At 36.5% G+C, this 24411-nt stretch overlaps 1 protein-coding gene and 1 long non-coding RNA gene across 2 annotated transcripts in view; one reads left to right on the top strand and one right to left on the bottom strand.

Annotated features, from left to right (window-relative positions):
- The window catches only part of LOC128236578 (protein MMS22-like), a 36961-nt gene extending 30738 nt beyond the window's left edge, over positions 1–6223 (top strand). The window contains exons 31-33 of the mRNA XM_052951517.1: positions 3063–3200; positions 3513–3704; positions 5320–6223. Coding sequence (XP_052807477.1) covers positions 3063–3200; positions 3513–3704; positions 5320–5407 — 418 coding nt within the window. The 3' untranslated portion in view covers positions 5408–6223. The remainder of the gene's footprint in view (positions 1–3062; positions 3201–3512; positions 3705–5319) is intronic.
- Positions 6224–7516: 1293 nt separating this feature from the next.
- On the bottom strand, positions 7517–21943 carry LOC128238753 (uncharacterized). The gene is made up of 3 exons (XR_008261764.1): positions 21389–21943; positions 20430–20796; positions 7517–8360 (listed from the first exon to the last, which is right to left on the bottom strand). It is a non-coding gene; the product is annotated as an uncharacterized LOC128238753 (long non-coding RNA).
- Between the last annotated feature and the right edge of the window lie 2468 nt (positions 21944–24411).

Raw genomic sequence — 24411 nt, 5'->3', positions numbered from 1 at the left:
TGTGCAGTACCCATGAATATTTTAATATATGCAATGCCCATTAATACTTCAGTGTGTTTGCAGTACCCACAAATATTGAGTGTGTGTGTGTGTGTGTGCAGGGCCGAGGAATGCTTCAGTGTATGCAGTACATATACAGACTCCAGTGTTTGCAGATTCCATGAATACAATATGGTGCCTGCAGTATCCATGAACTCTCTGGTGCCTGCAGTATCCATGAACACTCTGGTACCTGCAGTACCCATGAACTCTATGGTACCTGCAGTACCCATGAACACTCTGGTACCTGCAGTATACATGAACTCTCTGGTGCCTGCAGTATCCATGAACTCTCTGGTGCCTGCAGTACCCATTAACAGTCTGGTACCTGCAGTACCCATTAACACTCTGGTACCTGCAGTACCCATGAACTCTCTGGTGCCTGCAGTATCCATGAACTCTCTGGTGCCTGCAGTACCCATTAACACTCTGGTACCTGCACTACCCATGAACACTCTGGTACCTGCAGTATCCATGAACTCTCTGGTGCCTGCAGTATCCATGAACTCTGGTGCCTGCAGTACCCATTAACTCTCTGATGCCTGCACTACCCATGAACTCTCTGGTGCCTGCTGTACCCATTAACACTCTGGTGCCTGCAGTATCCATGAACACTCTGGTACCTGCAGTACCCATGAACTCTCTGGTACCTGCAGTACCCATTAACACTCTGGTACCTGCAGTACCCATGAACTCTCTGGTGCCTGCAGTATCCATGAACACTCTGGTACCTGCAGTACCCATGAACTCTCTGGTGCCTGCAGTATCCATAAACACTCTGGTACCTGCAGTACCCATGAACTCTCTGGTACCTGCAGTATCCATGAACTCTCTGGTGCCTGCAGTACCCATGAACTCTCTGGTGCCTGCAGTATCCATGAACACTCGGGTACCTGCAGTACCCATTAACACTCTGGTGCCTGCAGTATCCATGAACTCTCTGGTGCCTGCAGTACCCATGAACTCTCTGGTGCCTGCAGTATCCATAAACACTCTGGTACCTGCAGTACCCATGAACTCTCTGGTGCCTGCAGTATCCATAAACACTCTGGTACCTGCAGTACCCATGAACTCTCTGGTGCCTGCAGTATCCATAAACACTCTGGTACCTGCAGTACCCATGAACTCTCTGGTACCTGCAGTATCCATGAACTCTCTGGTGCCTGCAGTACCCATGAACTCTCTGGTGCCTGCAGTATCCATGAACACTCGGGTACCTGCAGTACCCATTAACACTCTGGTGCCTGCAGTACCCATTAACACTCTGGTGCCTGCAGTACCCATGAACTCTCTGGTGCCTGCAGTATCCATGAACTCTCTGGTACCTGCAGTACCCATTAACACTCTGGTGCCTGCAGTATCCATGAACTCTCTGGTGCCTGCAGTACCCATGAACTCTCTGGTGCCTGCAGTATCCATGAACACTCGGGTACCTGCAGTACCCATGAACTCTCTGGTACCTTCAATACCCATTAACACTCTGGTGCCTGCAGTATCCATGAACACTGGTACCTGCAGTACCCATAAACTCTCTGGTAACTGCAGTACTCATTAAGAATCTGGTACCTGCACTGCCCATTAACACTCTGGGACCTGCATTACCCATGAACACTCTGGTACCTGCATTGCCCATGAACACTCTGGTACCTGCACTGCCCATTAACTCTCTGGTACCTGCATTGCCCATGAACACTCTGGTACCTGCAGTACCCATGAACACTCTGGGACCTACACTGCCCATTAACACTCTGGGACATGCATTGCCCATGAACACTCTGATACCTGCAGTGCCCATGAACACTCTGTACCTGCAGTACCTGCTGTACCCATGAACACCCTGGTACCTGCTGTACCCATGAACACTCTGGTACCTGCAGTACCCATGAACACTCTGGTACCTGCAGTACCTATGAACACTCTGGTACCTGCAGTGCCCATGAACACTCTGTACCTTTGAACACTCTGGGACTTACACTGCCCATTAACACTCTGGGACCTGCATTGCCCATGAACACTCTGATACCTGCAGTGCCCATGAACACTCTGTACCTGCAGTACCTGCTGTACCCATGAACACCCTGGTACCTGCTGTACCCGTGAACACTCTGGTACCTGCAGTACCCATGAACACTCTGGTACCTGCACTACCCATGAACACTCTGGTACCTGCAGTGTCCATGAACACCCTGGTACCTCCAGTACCCATGAACTCTCTGGTACCTGTAGTACCCATGAACACCCTGGTACCTGCTGTACCCATGAACACTCTGGTACCTGCACTACCCATGAACACTCTGGTACCTGCAGTACCCATGAACACCCTGGTACCTGCTGTACCCATGTACAATTTGGTTCCTGATGTACCTATGAGCACTTTGGTACCTGCACTACCCATGAACACTCTGGTACCTGCTGTACTAATGAACTCCCTGGTACCTGCTGTACCCATGAACACTCTGGTACCTGCTGTACCCATGAACACTCTGGTACCTGCTGTACCCATGAACACTCTGGTACCTGCTGTACCCATGAACACTCTGGTACCTGCTGTACCCATGAACACTCTGGTACCTGCTGTACCCATGAACACTCTGGTACCAGCTGTACCCTTGAACACTCTGGTACCTGCTGTACCCTTGAACACTCTGGTGCCTGCTGTATCCATGAACACTCTGGTACCAGCTGTACCCTTGAACACTCTGGTACCAGCTGTACCCTTGAACACCCTGGTACCTGCTGTACCCATGAACACTCTGGTGCCTGCTGTACCCTTGAACACTCTGGTACCTGCTGTACCCTTGAACACCCTGGTACCTGCTGTACCCATGAACACTTTGGTACTTGCACTACCCATGAACACTCTGGTACCTGCAGTACCCATGAACACCCTGGTACCTGCTGTACCCATGAACAATTTGGTTCCTGATGTACCTATGAACACTCTGGTATCTTGAGCACCCTTGAATTTTCAGTGTATGCAGTATCCAATTATAAATTTAGCACATTTCCTTGTCTTGTTTCAGGGATCTGGCAGTAATATTGAAGCCTTGTCTGGAGTACCTGCTACTGTTGGCCAACACAGACCCTTCCTGGACCCTAGTACTTCAGTGTGTACAGCTGACTAGCCAAGCCTACAACAGCCATACTGATTCCATACCCATGTATGACATTCTGTTCTTTTTGTACAAATATGTGTGTTGTAAATACCATGATTTGTATGTCCATGTTTTTAATATGAGTGTTTTAAGTTTTAAGTTTGTATTGGCCTTGAGGTCAGAGTCCCTAAGTAAGGTTGTGTGTAAATTTAGGTGTTTCTAAAGCTAACAAAGTTATTGGAAACAAACAAAGAACAGAACACCTTTTGTTGTGTAAATATTTTTTAAAATAATTCTACTAAATTGCCAACACTTTCCATTCAAAGAGCGATATGAGCTATATGAGTCATCTCAACCTTTAAAATGTATTTATTCCAGGAACGAGTTGTCCAACGTTACACGCAAGTTTGTTAATGGATACTTCAAGTTCTCCAGCACGGGTGTGGTACAGGTCATTGAGAAGCTGGCTCTGTTATTACCAGGCGTGACAGCAAGCGTTATTACCCTCATCTCGGAGAAGTTAAGGGAGATGGAGAGGAAACGAGGAGTCGGGGTTGACAACAAACTCAGGTGAGTTGAACATGTTTGTTTAATCATTATTTCAGTAATTTTTATTATATGCCCGAAGGGTCGTATTATGTTATGGCCTCCATCGTCTGTCCGTCTGTCCGTCCGTTAGCAATTCCGTGTCCGGGCCATAACTTGGTAACTAATAAAGCGATTTTCAAATAACTTTATACAAATCATCACTACATTAAAAGGATGTGTCGCGCGCAATTTCCAGGTCCATACCTCAAAGACTAGAATCACCATGGGGGTGCGTTAGCAAATCCGTGTCCGGGCCACAACTTGGTCACTAATAAAGTCATTTTCAAATAACTTTATACAAAGCATCATTACATTAAAAGGATGTGTCGCGCGCAATTTCCAGGTCCATACCTCAAACACTAGAATCACCATGGGGGGGGACGTTAGCAATTCCATGTCCAGGCCATAACTGGGTTACAACTAAAGCAATTTTCAAATAACTTTATACAAATCATCTCTACATTAAAAGGATTTGTCAAGCATGCTTTCCAGGTCCGTACCTCAAAGGCTAATTTCACTGGGGGGCGTTAGCAATTCCGTTAGCAAGTCCGTGGCCAGGCCACAACTTTGTGTTTCTACTAATAAAGGAATTTTTAGAAAACGTGTCCTAGCCACAACTTTGTAACCAATAAAGCAATTTTTAGATAACTTTATACAAATTATTGCTACATTAAAAGGATGTGTTGTGAGCACTTTCCAAGTCCTGCTAGTTTTAAACTTGTATTCTCAGATTTTCTAATGAAGTTTCAGATATTCTATTTTTTTTATAAAAATATTTCATTTCATAAAATCTGATTCCATATTAGTACATCCTTCATTGCACTACTTACCAGTATGTATGTTGTTTTACAAGTATTCTATGTTGTAAAAAAATACTGTTGAACAAAGGTTTTTATTAGCACTGCTAACTTAAGTATCATTAAAGTTTCAATATTGGAAGTTTAAGCCTTTGTTGTAAACACTTCACACCTAGTAAGCAGTATACTAGCATAACCTAAATGTTTATTAAAGACCTCAAGCCGAATCTTTTTCGGGCGTATAATGCTCTGTTTCGCGGTGCTCTTGTTTCGTATAAGCTGAATTTTTCAACAACAAAATTGAGGGTTATAGAAGGAGGGAAACTGAAAGGGCTTGCTGATGCCGTTAACAATTTTTTATTCCATGTCATGAATTCAATCGTTTTTATCCAATTCTTTTGAAACTTTGTCAGAAAGCTTGTCTTCATGTTGTATTGAACAATTATAAATAGTGGTCACCTCACAACAAGTACTATGTCACTAGGTCTAATCTTAAAAGAAAAAATATCATCATAAATTCAACAGTGTTTATCTAGTTGTTATGAAACTGGGTCAGAATACTTTTAATTTCTATTTTTATGTACACATGTATATATTTTACAAAATGTTTTCGAAATGTCTTCTCAGCAGGTGAGTGCTTGAAAGTGTTGTACTTAATAGAGGATGATTGTAGGTTAAATTCCAATAATATTTGCCAAAATTGAGAGCATTTTTCTACTGGTATTTTAAAACAAATATTTTTCGTCTCAAACACGTTCTGTGAAATGTTCCAGACTTTCGTACCATGTTTTATTTTGCAGGAGTCAGTACTATGAAGTGTTGAAGCTACTGGGCGAGGACGGGAAAGAGGAAATCAGCAGATTGGAGGCCCACACAGGGGTTTCCTGATCATAAGGAGGACAGATCTAGGACATGCTTATTACAGAACTGGCACTTCCATCGGAGTCCCATTCCAGGGTGTCCTGACCATTCGGAGGACTGTTTGAGGACAAACTTAGCAAAAAACAGACACTTTTTTCTTTGTGAATATGGGGATGTTCTCCTAACATGAGTCAGAATATTATGACCTCCCAGATTTGTTGGGGTGAAAGCGGTGGAGTTACAATGTGTTCAACAAACTGTCAGAAGAAAACTAAAAACTGAAACGATTTAGGGTGATTTGTTTATTAATTACAATACCTACTCGTTCACTCCAGACACATTGTGACATCTTATACAGTCATCGAAATTAGACTTTTGGATGAACAAGCCCGAATTCTTATACTATTGCTTCAGCCTTGGCATCAAATTTTTTAACAAGCCCTGCTATATAAAATTCAGAATTTGAGCAAGCCCGAAAGACATTTTACCAGTGCAGGGCTTGCGGGCTTGTGCTAATTTCAACCATTGCTTATACCATGCAAAAATAATATTCAGTGTTTGTAATTCGTGTTAAAACCTTAAGAGTCAGTTATGAGTGCCTATGTAGGCAAACTATTTGATGGTGTCTAAAAATTGGACACTTATGTAGCATAACAATACCATTATGTGTTCTTTCTTAATGAATTTGCTTATTTAATGTTATTCAAGTTATCAAGTATCTGTTACAAGTATGAGATTGCTACTTATCATGAGAAAAACATATAAAATATTGTTATATAATATTTACACATATATTTTTAAAACATAACTGAATATGAATGAACTTAATCGTTAAAAAACCCAGTTCACTGTTGTTATGAAATCCACCTTTCTACCCCCTTCTTGAAAAGTATCGAGTAACATTTATGTCTGACCTACACTGGTGTATAAGTACATGCACATTGTTGGACCTATTATAGGATCATACATGTCTGCTAGGTGCCACCTCGTACATCCTCCAATTTGAGCTGTTTTTGTTGAGCCCGCTTGACATAGTGACATAGTTATTTGCACATTCATCTGTTATTCGAGCTGTTACTTTGCCAAGCATATACTGATTAAAAAATCACACACACTGCCCAAATGCTCTCTATGAGAAGCTTAGATGTCACATAAAAAACACATTTCTGCTGGACAAAGGTCAAGGTCACACTTTGGGGTCATTTGTTAAAAATCCTTAATGTTTGGCATTTCTGAGCCAGCCTAGCCATGTTCTTTTATTATTATAAATGACTTGGTACAAATGTTCACCATGAGAACCGGGTTAATGAAGTGCAAGACCCAGGTATGTTGGTCAAAGGTCAAGGTCACATTCAAAATGCCTTGTGTTTAGGCTTGTCTAATTATCGCAGTCAATTTGATATCCTTTCAAATTGTTAAACTGTTTTAGTAGAATTACATTGCCTGTTTACAGAGGTAATTCGGTTTTAATACTAGTATTATACCACTGGTTAAACTTCGAACATGCGTTTACAGGTATACCATCAGAAGATACACCACACCTAAACATTGAACTTTCCAAAAGACTGTAACTATTAGACGAGTAATTACGAACAGTTCGTGTTTCAAATTATTTTGTATACAATCATAAGGTTTTTACTGTCAAAGACGTTAAGCTTTCAACAAGGATAGTTATGAAAGCTCATTACTTGGTACTTTCAGCTCAACTGTGCCGAACTATACATCATTTGATGCTTTACAGGTAGCTGGACCCTTTATCATTTCTGATCAAATTTCAAGAAGCATTTTTCTTTAATTTTGCAATTGTATCTTGACTGCCAATGTCATATGACGTGACGTTAAACTCGGATAATGTCCCTTCTCTGGAATTCTACAAGACAGCCAAGAGTCCCTGCATTTCTTTGTCCATTGGCATATCAGTTATAAATATTAATTCAGAGAGAGAGAGACAGTTCAGAATAAGTTTTGATGCAGTATGTATTACCAGTCATTTTTTAATCGTCTGCTATTTCACAAAATTGACAGACATGGCTTTGCTTAGCAAAAAGAAATAGCGGTACATATATTTTAAAAAAAATTGTATCCCTAGTGAGAACACTTACTGAATTATGTCAATAAATAACACAACGAGTCACATAGCTGGGAACATTTATTATAAGTAATTCATATTTTCAAACAAAGGCTATAAAAAGCTTCCCATTCGTGAAATGTTGCAATTATTCAATGTTTGGTAGGAATTGTTATTTTGTGCTTTCTATTCTAAAACAAAATTGCATGACAATAGTAACACCAGAACAGTCAAATATAACAATACTATTCAAGATTACAATATACAACAACCATGAATGCCATATTTGTCCTCACTGAAGACATCTTTTTGCTTCTACATTTCTGCCATTCTAGGCTATATGCTGACATGGAGTTGTTGCTGTGAACAATATGAATTTAAAGCTACAAGTAGTGTTAGGTGCAAATCATTTTGACAGTGTAGTTCATAAATTGCGATATTACCAAACTGATGTCTTACATGGCATAAGTTTTAGCATACATAATTAATAGTTACCTTTGTTAGGGATCAAACAGGGGTTACAATGTATAACAATGAAGACACAATATTAGTTGTATACATATGACATTAATAGTTCAGTCAAAATTCGCTATGTCAAACTGTTCTCTAGATGTTCTGTTTATGTCGAACCTTTTACAATTGTTCTGGGTTGAGTTGGACCTGTTCTGTATTTCGGTTATATCGAACTTTCATTATCTGGTATTATCAGTATTTCCTGAGGTCCAAAATACTTAGACATAGCGAGTTTTGACTGTATTTTATAAAAATAATAAGTAGTTTGGTTATTTGGCAAATCTGGAATGTTTTTGTGTTGCCATGGTGATTATGGATGCCGGCCAGTGGTGGTGGTGGTAGGTGTTGTCGTCGTCGTTGTAGTTGTAGTTGTTTTCTGATGACAACTGGCTTCCGCCACTGAAAAGAATCAAACCATAAAGTTAAGAAAGTACAAAATCTGCTGTCTCCATGGGAATATAAAAGAATCAAACCATAAAGATAAGAAAGTACAAAATCTGCTGTCTTCATGGGAATATAAAAGAATCAAACCATAAAGATAAGAAAGTACAAAATCTGCTGTCTCCATGGGAATATAAAAGAATCAAACCATAAAGATAAGAAAGTACAAAATCTGCTGTCTCCATGGGAATATAAAAGAATCAAACCATAAAGATAAGAAAGTACAAAATCTGCTGTCTCCATGGGAATATAAAAGAATCAAACCATAAAGATAAGAAAGTACAAAATCTGCTGTCTCCATGGGAATATAAAAGAATCAAACCATAAAGATAAGAAAGTACAAAATCTGCTGTCTCCATGGGAATATAAAAGAATCAAACCATAAAGTTAAGAAAGTACAAAATCTGCTGTCTCCATGGGAATATAAAAGAATCAAACCATAAAGATAAGAAAGTACAAAATCTGCTGTCTCCATGGGAATATAAAAGAATCAAACCATAAAGTTAAGAAAGTACAAAATCTGCTGTCTCCATGGGAATATAAAAGAATCAAACCATAAAGATAAGAAAGTACAAAATCTGCTGTCTCCAATGGAATATAAAAGAATCAAACCATAAAGATAAGAAAGTACAAAATCTGCTGTCTCCATGGGAATATAAAAGAATCAAACCATAAAGATAATAAAGTACAAAATCTGCTGTCTTCATGGGAATATAAAAGAATCAAACCATAAAGATAATAAAGTACAAAATCTGCTGTCTTCATGGGAATATAAAAGAATCAAACCATAAAGATAAGAAAGTACAAAATCTGCTGTCTCCATGGGAATATAAAAGAATCAAACCATAAAGTTAAGAAAGTACAAAATCTGCTGTCTCCATGGGAATATAAAAGAATCAAACCATAAAGATAAGAAAGTACAAAATCTGCTGTCTCCATGGGAATATAAAAGAATCAAACCATAAAGATAAGAAAGTACAAAATCTGCTGTCTCCATGGGAATATAAAAGAATCAAACCATAAAGATAAGAAAGTACAAAATCTGCTGTCTCCATGGGAATATAAAAGAATCAAACCATAAAGATAAGAAAGTACAAAATCTGCTGTCTCCATGGGAATATAAAAGAATCAAACCATAAAGTTAAGAAAGTACAAAATCTACTGTCTCCATGGGAATATAAAAGAATCAAACCATAAAGATAAGAAAGTACAAAATCTGTTGTCTCCATGGGAATATAAAAGAATCAAACCATAAAGATAATAAAGTACAAAATCTGCTGTCTTCATGGGAATATAAAAGAATCAAACCATAAAGATAATAAAGTACAAAATCTGCTGTCTTCATGGGAATATAAAAGAATCAAACCATAAAGATAAGAAAGTACAAAATCTGCTGTCTCCATGGGAATATAAAAGAATCAAACCATAAAGATAAGAAAGTACAAAATCTGCTGTCTCCATGGGAATATAAAAGAATCAAACCATAAAGTTAAGAAAGTACAAAATCTGCTGTCTCCATGGGAATATAAAAGAATCAAACCATAAAGATAATAAAGTACAAAATCTGCTGTCTTCATGGGAATATAAAAGAATCAAACCATAAAGATAAGAAAGTACAAAATCTGCTGTCTCCATGGGAATATAAAAGAATCAAACCATAAAGATAAGAAAGTACAAAATCTGCTGTCTCCATGGGAATATAAAAGAATCAAACCATAAAGTTAAGAAAGTACAAAATCTGCTGTCTCCATGGGAATATAAAAGAATCAAACCATAAAGATAAGAAAGTACAAAATCTGCTGTCTTCATGGGAATATAAAAGAATCAAACCATAAAGATAAGAAAGTACAAAATCTGCTGTCTCCATGGGAATATAAAAGAATCAAACCATAAAGATAAGAAAGTACAAAATCTGCTGTCTCCATGGGAATATAAAAGAATCAAACCATAAAGATAAGAAAGTACAAAATCTGCTGTCTCCATGGGAATATAAAAGAATCAAACCATAAAGATAAGAAAGTACAAAATCTGCTGTCTCCATGGGAATATAAAAGAATCAAACCATAAAGATAAGAAAGTACAAAATCTGCTGTCTCCATGGGAATATAAAAGAATCAAACCATAAAGTTAAGAAAGTACAAAATCTGCTGTCTCCATGGGAATATAAAAGAATCAAACCATAAAGATAAGAAAGTACAAAATCTGCTGTCTCCATGGGAATATAAAAGAATCACACCATAAAGTTAAGAAAGTACAAAATCTACTGTCTCCATGGGAATATAAAAGAATCAAACCATAAAGATAAGAAAGTACAAAATCTGCTGTCTCCATGGGAATATAAAAGAATCAAACCATAAAGATAAGAAAGTACAAAATCTGCTGTCTCCATGGGAATATAAAAGAATCAAACCATAAAGATAATAAAGTACAAAATCTGCTGTCTTCATGGGAATATAAAAGAATCAAACCATAAAGATAAGAAAGTACAAAATCTGCTGTCTCCATGGGAATATAAAAGAATCAAACCATAAAGATAATAAAGTACAAAATCTGCTGTCTTCATGAGAATATAAAAGTAAGTCAAGGTATAAGAGAAACATGAACGGTTTATTTGTGTATATATTCAAATAAATCAATCGAACGACTTGAGCTGACTCACCAACGTTAAATCAGTATTTTAAATATTCCTTATATTGATGAAATCAGAGAAGCAAAACAAATACGAAAGTGTTAAACTTTAACAATAATTTAATCCAATTACAATTATACAAAATGAATGAGTTATTAAATTATTTTCCGGTGCCAATGAAGAAGGGATCTGTAGCGAAACTTGGGTATTTTATTTTTTTTAGGGTTGGGGTCATGTTTACAGTCTGGGGTCATGTTTACAGTCTCTACAAAATCTGACTCTAGATTCAGCCTCAGAAAAAGCAGATTTCAAAAATGTTAAAACTTTATTTATATTATGTTGTCAATTGCTTTGCAGTCCGAGTGATAATGTGTGTATAAAAACGGTAAATATATCATTTTTGTAGAAGAACGGCATGTATACATGCTTTGAAATAGGATACCTTGTGCATATGATTTGTGCATTAAAACAGTTATTGTATCATTGTTTTAGAAGAAAACGCATATAAGAATGCTCTGATTAGAAAACAATTTAAGGCCGCTATGTTAATGTATGAATAAAAAACATTGATTTATCATTGTTTCCAAGAAAACGCATGAACAATTGCTTTGGAATGAAATTAAAATTGGCCGCTAGGCCGCCAACTTCACGCCGCTCGGCCGCCAGGCCGCTAACTTCACGAGCTCGGCCCCTAAATTCACACCACTAGGCCGCTAACATCACGTATATAAGAACAATGGGTAAATTCTGCCTTACATAGGATTAGCATGACGGGAATGGGATGGGGCTTATACTCCTCGCCTCAAGACGGTCTAGTAAGCAATTTATTTCTTGTATGTCGGTAAATATGAATCGTTATATGCAGCATGTTTAATTCCACTTGTTTCTAAAACACGCGGGACAATTGGACGTACATGTACTTTGCATGAAGAAAGAATATATTTCAGCAAGCAGCAGGTCTCAAAACGCACATGAACTAGCATACAGAAAACAATGAGGAGGTTAAACCAATATGTTTTACCATGAAGTCTCTGCTAAAACAAAAACACCGATAGGAAAATAAAATCCCACATTTAACCAACATTTGAAGAAACGGCACTTAAAGTTTTTTATTACTAGTTCTCCTCATTTTTAAATACCAGATTCTTCGAAGGTTAGCCTTCAATTTATTTTTGTTCCGCTCTCTACGAACTTGAAATTAAAAAAAAAACGAGTCTAAAGACAGTAGAGCTGGAAGGGCGTCATTATTTAAGGGAAACTTTCATTGATGAATGTCAGGTTTTATCTGCTATTTGACTTTAACAACTAACAAGTATTTGCATAACATTTCACGGGCTAATTTGTTACTACAACTAACAAGTTCTATAATTTTAAACATCGTTTAAAAAAAACATTATTGCATCTGTCACCAACATGGTGGTCCTAACTTGTTAACGATATCAAGAACATCATGTTGTCAGTCGCGAAATTATTCAATATCTAAATCAGATGACAGACTTTAATTTGATTCACCTAACAACGTGTTTAACACATCTGTCTTAGATTTGTATAATGTGAAGTTCATTCTTTGTGCTTGCGGGACGATCATTAAAAGTAGTTTCATGATGATTCTATTACACAAATCAAGGCGTAGTTTCGATAGCACGATATTTTCCCTTTCATTGACATAAGACATTGCATGTTGCGGTGTTAAATCCTTCTTTTATCGAAAATAATGTACCGAACATGTCCATCAAATCCACAATTATTCAAAAGAAACTTATCAATTATCAAAAATCTTAAATCAATATTTTTTAAGAATGCGGCAATTAGACCTTATTAATCTGTCAATAATCGGTGTTACAGGAATGGCAACTGATTAGAAAAATAAAATGGTTATTAAAATAAGTGAATACCAGAACGCTAAGAAAATTTGTCTAAAAGTCTTCATTTCAAAGCGTATAATGCATATTATATATAATTTCTATACTTTACATTGTGTCTTATTTTTTGCCCCAAAATTAGGACAATTGTGATTTGTTTCCCCTTCAGTGCTAGCTCATTTTTAAGAGTAGAACATGCACTAGACGTGTTCAAGACACTTCCATTGTAGTCTTTGTTATTGCATTACTATGACGTAAGTTCTTCAACAAGTAAATGCAAGTAATTCTTGCTTTATTTGATTTAAATTCTCGATTAATTACCATAAATTATTTGGTCAAAGCATTAATGCGTTTTTATTAGTAAGAATCACACGACAGCATGTGCGCAAAAATGTTTTAAGACATAAGTCTAAATGATCTTTCAACCACTGTCTTTAATGGGACACTCTTATTCAAAATCAATACATACACATGTCAAACAAACTTAAATACTTACTAAATAATCTATGGAAATTATTTATTACTATTAACAATATTCTAATCGTGTACTTAATAGCTGAAAACGCAATAATATTAAATTATTTGTGAATGCTAACAGATTTACTGCGATCTACTATGGTCTAATAAGGTAGCAATACCGTATTTTCTGCTCATTTCTTTTCAATTAAACTCGGTATCCTTCATAAGCATCATTGTTTTCGAAATTTGTTCATCCTCTCTGGTATATTTAAACAATTGTATTAAATATGTTAAATCTTATTTGGGAGTAAGAGTGCATCTTTAAAAAAAGTCAGAGACAATAACACACGGGGAATTCTGCCCCACAACGTCATCCGCTGTAGTGCCAGTTGAAACTGAAGGTAACGGTGAGTATGGCATGTTGTTTTCCCTTAAAGGCGTTTATACAAGTAAACAAAATCAACAACAAAAAATCGGAGATTTTTGTTCCACATCGGATTTACTTTGTGTTATATTTAATGTATTTTTTAACAAAATTCAAAACTCCAATGGTCTAGAACACATTTGGGCACTGTCTGTGGTGGGAGAGATTTTTAAATAAAATATTGCAACAATAATGTTTTTACTACTAGTAATAGAAAACCATAACTTTTAACTTTTGATATCGGTCCAAATAAGGGTGGAAATAGGCAACGAGTGTTTCATAATAAGAAATGACCTCGGATATAACGAAACTCGAGCCATACACTGTACCGTACAAATTGTTTATTTTACGATATTTTAACTGCTTATCTTGTCAAATAGACATTTTGTAACAGTCTAGTATTATAGCCATTGTCATAAAATGTATTAGTTAATATGTTACCTCACAAGTACATATTATTGTATTTGTCACCATTGTTCACTTTATGCCTCATGGGTCTACGACCTTCTGGTTTAGTATAAATAAAACTTGAAAACTTGAAACTTATGAACTGTATTACAGAACAGAACAGAACAGAATGTTTATTTAACTTAAGCATATACAGGTCATCGTTATAAACACAGAATGCAAAAATGAAAAAAATAACAAAATTACATACAGAATGCAAAAATGGAAAAATAACAAAATTACATATTAAGTACATAACCATAATAATTATATGTAACGGAGATATTCAATTCATTGCAAATAGGAACCAGCCGAAAGTTGATTTATATTTAGAAAATTAGGTCATAATTGGGCCAAACAAATATCAAAACAACACAAGCAATCGCAATTCAATGGACTACTGCGAGAACTTCATTTATTGAATGGTTAAGTTTAACTTTAACTGACCGGTGCAAATACCACTGTGCCACTCGTTGTATATAAAACGCGTAATGGTATAGCGCCTTGTTACACGACAGAGATGCTTGTCTTTGCAAACAATGAATTAATCACTCAGATCGGCTTCAAAACATGACTTAAGTTTAACAAAAACACCACGAGCTTATTATTTTATAGATTCATCATTTTCTTACTACAGTATGAAGGTGTTGAATGATCAAAGAAATGAGAAGAGGTTAACAACCTGCAGATATAAATATAAAACTCATCTTTTAGATACTGCACCGTAGTATTACGATACATAGATTTATATTAATGACATTTTATTATGTCAATAACAACAACGTACTGTATATGATGTAATTGATCGGGTATCGGACGTTGACTGCATTAAATAAAATAAAATAAATTGATATGTTATAATAAACAATACAGTTTGTAAACCTTACTTATATACATGTAATATAAGTGTGCATATATTTTTAAATAAGTACCGGTATGATTCTGTTAAAAGAAGGCCATTGAAAATGCTATTTTGTTCGTATTTTTTTTTTACATATTACATTTTTTAATGATATTTCATACAGTCGTTATCATTTATTAAGATAATATGTATAAACTATAGTGGAATTATAAGGATTGTATTAAATAATAAAAAATGTAGTATGTAAAAATATACTAGTCAACAAATGATGATCATTTGTTTAATTTGTGCATCATAGAGTACAAAAGCACTTTTTTGTAATTCTCAGACCAAGAGATCAATTTAGGGACCAACTCGCTCGAATCGGATGGTTGTGATAGTTATTGTGCCCAAAACTGCAGTCCAAATACCAGGAATCCTTCTATTTGTTTAGAAGGCATACATCGTGAATACCTATTATTCTTACTTTTGTAGTACAACAGTATACAGGATAGCGAATTATTTGTATTGAAGGCAAATCCGTGGTCACTTGATGAAGCGCTAGTATCGTAATCATGACCTCACAGGTCCCTCCCCCCGCTCCACAGCTAGCATGGAAATGGTCTCAACCCTCGCTCCACAGCTAGCATGGAAATGGTCTCAACCACCGCTCCACAGCTAGCATGAAAATGGTCTCACCCCCGCTCCACAGCTAGCATGGAAATGGTCTCAACCCCGCTCCACAGCTAGCATGGAAATGGTCTCAACCCCCGCTCCACAGCTAGCATGGAAATGGTCTCAACACCCGCTCCACAGCTAGCATGGAAATGGTCTCAACCCCCGCTCCACAGCTAGCATGGAAATGGTCTCACCCCCGCTCCACAGCTAGCATGGAAATGGTCTCACCCCCGCTCCACAGCTAGCATGGAAATGGTCTCACCCCCCGCTCCAAAGCTAGCATGGAAATGGTCTCAAACCGAAGTTACATTGGTATTATACTTAAAAAACAACCAGTGATGTCCCTGAAACCCGGATGCCTTATTTATATCCTTTATTATATTAGGTCGATGGATTTCTATGCATATAAAACCGTGAAAAAAACGGTCTCGGAAGTGATAGGTCCGAGCTTGGGCCCTGCATTGCGTGTAAAGCTGAAAAGAAGCTAGCCAGTTAGAAGTCGCTGTTGTTTTTTTCAGGTGACTTTTATTTTTAATTGTATTGACCGTTAAAAATGATCCCCATTTCTGATCAATATTTAATAGACAAGATCAGTTTTTAACTACTGTTTTGATCAAACCAAGGTCTTAAGTTCGTAGGAATGGTGATGTATGATTTACCCTCACCGCCCAAGAATCATTCATACAGTGCGATCTGCCATATCTATGTTACTTTGGAAAACAGTCTGATAATCGTTATTTTCGCTAAATTTATATAAATAGTTTTAAATTAATGTGTTTTTTATGTTTTGATAAACGTGGGATAAATCTATACCGTAATATATCAAACACCATGTTGACGCATCTTCATTATTAATTCCCTTTTATAATTATCTATGAATATAAACACGGACCTATAAAACCAGAGGGGCGGTATTCAATATGCAATATGAATAATATTATGGTCATCCGTCATTGACTTCATTCACTCTATTGGTCAGTTATTAATAACCAGTAATTCGATTAGCTACAACGTTGTTATATCCAATTAAGACTAATATTGAATACCAGTCCATGTATAGGTCCGTGCTTTTTCAAGCACCATGAATGTTCAGAAGACTGGTAAACATCGCGTGGACGTTAAAATGAATTAGGCAATGCTAAATGTAGGAAACCCGTGTGTTTTTCGCGCAGCTAGTGGCGAAAAGGCTCATTTGGAACACCTCGGCCATTTTCCATCCAAAACAACCTCGGATGAATAATGGACGGTTTGCAATGTCAGAAATCTTTACATTTAACTACTCTACAAGAAGATTGCGTAGTAATTTCAATTTAGCAGTTAACTTTAATAACTTTACTCTTGGGAATTTTAATTATTTATGCAATCAAACGCTTCACTGGTAATCAATTTAAACTTTAATTCAAAATACATATTGAAACACTTTAATTAATTAATAATACTATCAAAAATTTAACGTACTGCCTCCTCCGATGTAGCGCCATACATCCGAGGTTGTTCCGAATGAAACGGGCCGTATTTCGTGACCATAAGAGCATAACGATGATTTCATCAACGGTTTTCTTGAATGTTAATAAAATGGCCTGGGCAGTTCGCCAACAAAAAACAGTCACCACCACCGTCCTTTGATATTGTTTAAAAATTAGAAATGTATAAAGAGTTTAACTTGAAGAAATATAATTGTATATATATATACACACTTTAAGCTTTTATTATATTCACATGGTCACCCTCTCATGCCCTCTAACATATTCTCAACTTTTCCCCATCTTTTCTATCTTCTATTCAACATCAAACGAGTCAAGTACTCATGTCGAAGGCATAATGATATAATACTAAATTTAGCAGCTGTAATGTAATGTCATTTTACATTTTTAAGCATTGACAGAATATATTGCGAGAGGAAATGATATTTTCTAACATATGGTTTATGACAGGTGTTGCTCAGTGTATATTTATTAAATGAGTAATGCTTTGATAATTCGCAGAGTATGGTATGGTGGCTGATCTTTGCAAAAATGCGAAACTGTGCCAATTGCGGGGCATAAATGCGATAATGAGCCAATGGCGTGGCATTAATGGGATAATATGCCAATGGCGAGCGGCATTAACGCCATATATCAATGGCGCGGCATTAATGGGATAATGTGTCAATGGCACAGCATAAATGCGATAATGTGCCAATGGCGAGCGGCATAAATGCGATAATGTGCCAATGGCGAGCGGCATAAATGCGATAATGAGCCAATGGCGTGGCATTAATGGGATAATATGCCAATGGCACGGCATTAATGCGATAATGTGTCACTGGCGAGCGGCATAAATGCGATAATGAGCCAATGGCGAGCAACATTAATGCGATAATATGCCAATGGCACGGCATTAATGCGATAATGAGCCAATGGCGCGGCATTTATGCGATAATGAGCCAATGGCGAGCGGCATAAATGCGATAATGAGCCAATGGCGAGCGGCATAAATGCGATATTGTGCCAATGGCGCGGCATAAATGCGATAGCGTGCCAATGGCGAGCGGCATAAATGCGATAATGTGCCAATGGCGCGGCATTAATGCGATGACGTGCCAATGGCATGGCATAAATGGGATAATATGCCATTGGCGCGGCATAAATGCGTTTACGTGCCAATGGCGCGGCATAAATGTGATAATGTGCCAATGGCGCGGCATAAATGCGATAATGTGCCAATGGCGCGGCATAAATGCGATAATGTGGCAATGGTGCGGCATAAATGCGATAATGTGCCAATGGCGGGACATAAGTGCGATATTGTGCCAATGGCGCAGCATAAATAAGATAATGTGCCAATGGCGCGGCATAAATGCGATAATGTGCCAATGGCGCAGCATAAATGCGATGACGTGCCAATGGCACGGCATAAATGGGATAATATGCCATTGGCGCGGCATAAATGCGTTTACGTGCCAATGGCGCGGCATAAATGTGATAATGTGCCAATGGCGCGGCATAAATGCGATATTGTGCCAATGGCGCGGCATAAATGCGATAATGTGCCAATGGGGCGGCATAAATGCGATAATGTACCAATGGCGGGGCATAAATGCGATAATGTGCCAATGGCGCGGCATAAATAAGATAATGTGCCAATGGCGCGGCATAAATGCGATAATGTGCCAATGGCGGGACATAAGTGCGATAATGTACCAATGGCGGGGCATAAATGCGATAATGTGCCAATAGCTGGGGCAAAAATGATTGAAGTGAAGGGGCGAACAGGCAAAAAAAATATGCAACGCAATTTCCCTGCCACTTGTAGTCCTTTTTGCAACCTGCACCGCATAATGATTTTGCATTTCCGCCTTAAAAATGCGTAAACAAACAAATGGCAGTAATTATCCGCCATAGTATTGTATCGTTTAAAGATAATATAACAATCTAGCATAATTTGATCATTCATGAACAAAATCTGATAAAATGCAACTCTAATAAAAGAAATAATTAGTTGATCGATACATAAACGTTGGCCAACTAAAAATGACGTCTAAATTAGGTTTAATTTATAAACAGTTCATCGGTATGAACTTTTAAAATCATGCCGTATATTTAATTGAACTATTAGCGCTATTTATCAAATGTTTAGAACTTTAAGAATCTATATAACTATACGTTTTATGAAATACGGACAGAAATTTTCTGTATTTTCATTTAAACACATTATAACAAGGGTACGGCATGCGTTCAAAGTATCGTACATCAAGCAATGTTTTTGTTACAAATGCTGTAGATAGAAAAACCCAATTTACGCATGTTAGATCAAAGAAATTAAAATCTCCCCTCCAATCGCTAAAAACTCATTTTTCTTCTTACAACAAATTGGCGATAAAAGATACTCTTTTAAAGTACTTGCCACACCATAAAATAAAATCTTCGCGATCAAATGTGAATTAAATGTTATTAGATTATATGCAAATGTGTGATATTCGAGTTATTGATACATTTTTTTCTTAAAATTTTCATTTTACGCATTGTCGTTAACCCGACTTTTCTGATACGTGAGATACCGCGAACATTTTTTTAGGATAGCAACGCCTTCATAAAGTATTAAAATCAAGAAATATCATCCATACTAAGTAAATTTTTAATTTGTATTTTAATATCAATTACCAATAGTTGATTTCTGATATAACATGTAATACAACAATAATATATAATAATATTTACATGTAACCAATGCAGCACATACCAATATTTTTAACAACGCTTGTGAAACCAAAAATTACACTATTATATACATTAATCATTCTCGTTAGCACGATGTTACCCGAGCGTGTGGTGTTGTAGGGGGAAATGGAGCACCCGGCTCGTTAAATCATTGGTTGGTGAGACTTTAATAAAAGGTCAAACTTCAAAATCAATTTTCAAAATCCTCATTTGTAGCATTTGAATTTTCCGTTGTCATCCTGTACATGTTAATATGTTATAATATTGTTTGATTATTATCAATTTTGCACTGAAGAATAAGGCCTTAGTAATTTCTTTTCAGAACTAAATGGTTTGTCCAATTTTTTTATGATTTTTGTTCACAAAATATAAAATCCCAACATACCTGTCTTAAAATGGCAAAATTGTATGCTTTATTTTATGTTAAGTTATATGGTAGCCATCCGATTAATATAACTTTAGAAATAACTATGGTGTTCACCACTCACCTTGTCCGTAGAACAGCATGGCTACGGCGAGGACCAGGAGAAGGTAGTAGGTCCATACGACCATCACCGACGTTGACGCCATCACGCGAGTGTACAGGGTGTTTTGTACCGATGTTGTCCTTTAACTCCCCTCTTGTCTTTCCGTATACACTAAGATCCTAATATATATGGTTTGTCTTCTGCGGAAAAGGACCGACCACCGGTTGAGTTTGACGTTAATACTTAAAATAGCTCTAATAAGTTGTTTTATAACTAGTGGTACTTTTCTAGGCAGCGTACACAAGAACGCACCGCTGTCTTCAATGGCTGTTCAGCTTTTGTGCCCTTTGAAAATGCAATTCTTTTGAAGATAAATCTGAATTTCTGACTGAAAAAGAGATAATAAATTTATACATTTTTTTTAAATGAATAAATCGCATCACTGTCATCTTAATTGCAACGTATCGAGTTTGTTTGCTGACGTCTGAGCAATTAATGAAATAATTTAGTAGGGAAAACGCTTAAACGCCAATATTATATTTAAGAAAAATGCAAACATGACTCCTGGTTATGTAACAAAATTACCAAATCGTGAACCGTATTGTTTAGGCTTTGAAATAAAAGAAAGCGATTGTGAATTAAATATCATTTAGATTATAAGTTTGTCTTCAGGAGATGTTTGCACATATTTTCCATTTCTATTAATGACATCAGAGGACAAACAAATATGCGTGTTAACGTCAGTGATAGATTAAAGAACATGAAACAATATAATGCCATATTCTTGAAACAATTCACTTTGTGAAGAATCTCTGTCCGGAAAGTTTCGATAAGACCTCATGAATAGCGGCAAAATTAATTGCATACTTTGAAACAAAAATAATTAACATATTTAAAACAAACTTTAGTAGTATGTATTCACATACAACAGACTTTTTTTCAGGATAACAAAATAAATAGAAAATGTTTTATAATATTACCTGTCAGAATCGCTAGTAAACCACAAAACTACCTGCCGGTAATAAAATCACTATTTATATAAACGTTAAATGCAGATGACAGATAATTTGTCATCTGTTACAGAGTTTCAAATTTGCATTAAGTGTGGTATTATCCCAACGCTGTGTCCTATCTCATACGCACAATGCCCGTGACAACACCCACGGTCCAACCCTGCTGGAGTCTGTCACAAATCAACTAGAAAACCCCAACACTCCCCACTCAAAATACTGTCCTTACTGCGTCAACTGATTAGCTTACCCACCCTTCAAATCGGTTTGAAATTGTCATTCAAAACTTTGATATTTTCATAGGTAGATTTTGATGTATCGAAGGCTACGTGTATAATTATGCTTAATATACCCAAACATTGTATAACATTATTTCACAACGCCATGAACTCGTGCCCACATATTTTCAACGTCAGTTCAGTTCATTGCAGTTAGTGCATTATCATGGTCTTCTTCTATTTGACAACACTCTTGTCCACATTCATGATTTACTGTCTGGTTTTGATATCTTTATAGATAACCCAATATCACTTTCCAACGAATTATATGTCCCCACAATAAGTCTTTTATTGAAATATACAATTTACTGTACTTATGACTGTCACGTATCAGATCGAGATAAATATGGTCAATTAGTTCTTCACTATATTATAAGATAATAGGACGGCAGGGGTTTGACACAAATGCTATCTTGTTAAAATGTCATTTTTTGTCACTTCTATAGAATGCCATTTGGCAACCAGTCAGAAGAAGAACAGTTTAAGACGAACTACGTCGTAATTTCACGTGTTTTTAGAACATGAATTGCAATAAGATTTGTGTCATATAGACGCTAAAATGTACGCATGGCCCAAACAATAATGATATACTAAACCATACATTAGTTAACATGTTCAGTCGTCAAAACATAATTGAATTAATAAAATAATGTCGTGATGGCGCAAGGATCGGGTGTACTCGAATAATTGTCGATCGGCGAAAATCGGTTATTATCCGTCATAATCGATTTTTATCGAACTTTGATGTTATACTCAAACACTGTGTTTTATATTAATTGTTGAGCAAAATTTCATCTATATAAATTGTTTTAGTATGATTCTTCAAAAATAATGATGAAATTTGTAATGTATTATTCTGCAATACATTATTTTGGACTATTTTTTCAATTCATTATACTCTGAGTTGTTGAAATAATAATACACGTCATTTCCATACCAATACTTAGGCAATACACTTTCGATTATTTCCGATTCTATGATTGATCTAAGTTGTCCGTTTCAATTCGATTATCGATTACGTTTGATTCCGATTATCCATCATTAATATGCAGTATGCTAGAACATATATCATATAATTACTGAATAACATTAATGGAGATTTCTCACAAGACTAGGGCGTACTGGTGAAAACGGTTTGGAAAAGAGGAAAGTAGAAGAATATTAGAAATATATCTGCAGTGCAAATAAACACATACAGTAGGCTCTGTTTAACCGATAAACCATAAAAGTTGAACCCTAATGGATTAGGTGGACGGCTGACTTATAATATTTTCAGATAAACACTTCAATGACCTCATATTTTCTGCTCAACACCTCAAGAACCTCATATATTCAGTTTAACACCTCAATTACCTGATATTATCTATTCAGCACCTTGATAACCATATATAATCTGTTAAACACCCCAAGAACCTCATCTATTATGTTCAACACATCAAGAACGTCATATATTATGTTCAACACCTCAAGAAACTCATCTATTCTGTTCAACACCTCAAGAAACTCATCTATTATGTTCAACACCTCAAGAACCTCATATATTTTGTTCAACACCTCAATAACCTCATATATTCTGTTCAACACATCAAGAACCTCATATATTCTGTTCAACACATCAAGAACCTCATATATTCTGTTCAACACCCCAAGAACCTCATGTATTCTGTTCAACACACCAAGAGCCTCATCTATTCTGTTCAACACCTCAAGAATCTCATCTATTCTGTTTAACACCCAAAGAACCTCATTTATTCTGTTCAACACCCCAAGAACCTCATATCTTCTGGGAACACACCAAAAACCTCATTTATTCTGTTCAACACCTCAAGAAACTCATCTATTATGTTCAACACCTCAAGAACCTCATATATTCTGTTCAACACATCAAGAACCTCATATATTCTGTTCAATACCTCAAGAACTTCATATATTCTGTTCAACACCCCAAAAACCTCATATATTCTGTTCAACACACCAAGAGCCTCATCTATTCTGTTCAACACCTCAAGAATCTCATATATTCTGTTTAACACCCCAAGAACCTCATATATTCTGTTCAACACATCAAGAACCTCATATATTCTGTTCAACACCTCAAGAACCTCTTATATTCTGTTCAACACCCCAAGAACCTCATGTATTCTGTTCAACACACCAAGAGCCTCATCTATTCTGTTCAACACCTCAAGAATCTCATATATTCTGTTTAACACCTCAAGAACCTCATTTATTCTGTTCAACACCCCAAGAACTTCATATCTTCTGGCAACACACCAAAAACCTCATTTATTCTGTTCAACACCTCAAGAACCTCATATATTCTGTTCAACACCTCAAGAAACTCATATATTCTGTTCAACACCTCAAGAACCTCATATATTATGTTCAACACCTCAAGAACCTCATATATTCTGTTCAACACATCAAGAACCTCATATATTCTGTTCAACACCCCAAGAACCTCATGTATTCTGTTCAACACACCAAGAGCCTCATCTATTCTGTTCAACACCTCAAGAATCTCATATATTCTGTTTAACACCCCAAGAACCTCATTTATTCTGTTCAACACCCCAAGAATCTCATATCTTCTGGCAACACACCAAAAACCTCATTTATTCTGTTCAACACCCCCAAGAACCTCATATATTCAGGCAACACACCAAGAGCCTCATCTATTATGTTCAACACCTCAAGAATCTCATATATTCTGTT

The sequence above is a fragment of the Mya arenaria genome, chromosome 6 (genome assembly GCF_026914265.1).
Source record: "Mya arenaria isolate MELC-2E11 chromosome 6, ASM2691426v1".
NCBI lineage: Eukaryota > Metazoa > Mollusca > Bivalvia > Myida > Myidae > Mya > Mya arenaria.
This window is presented reverse-complemented; position numbering and strand designations above follow the sequence as displayed.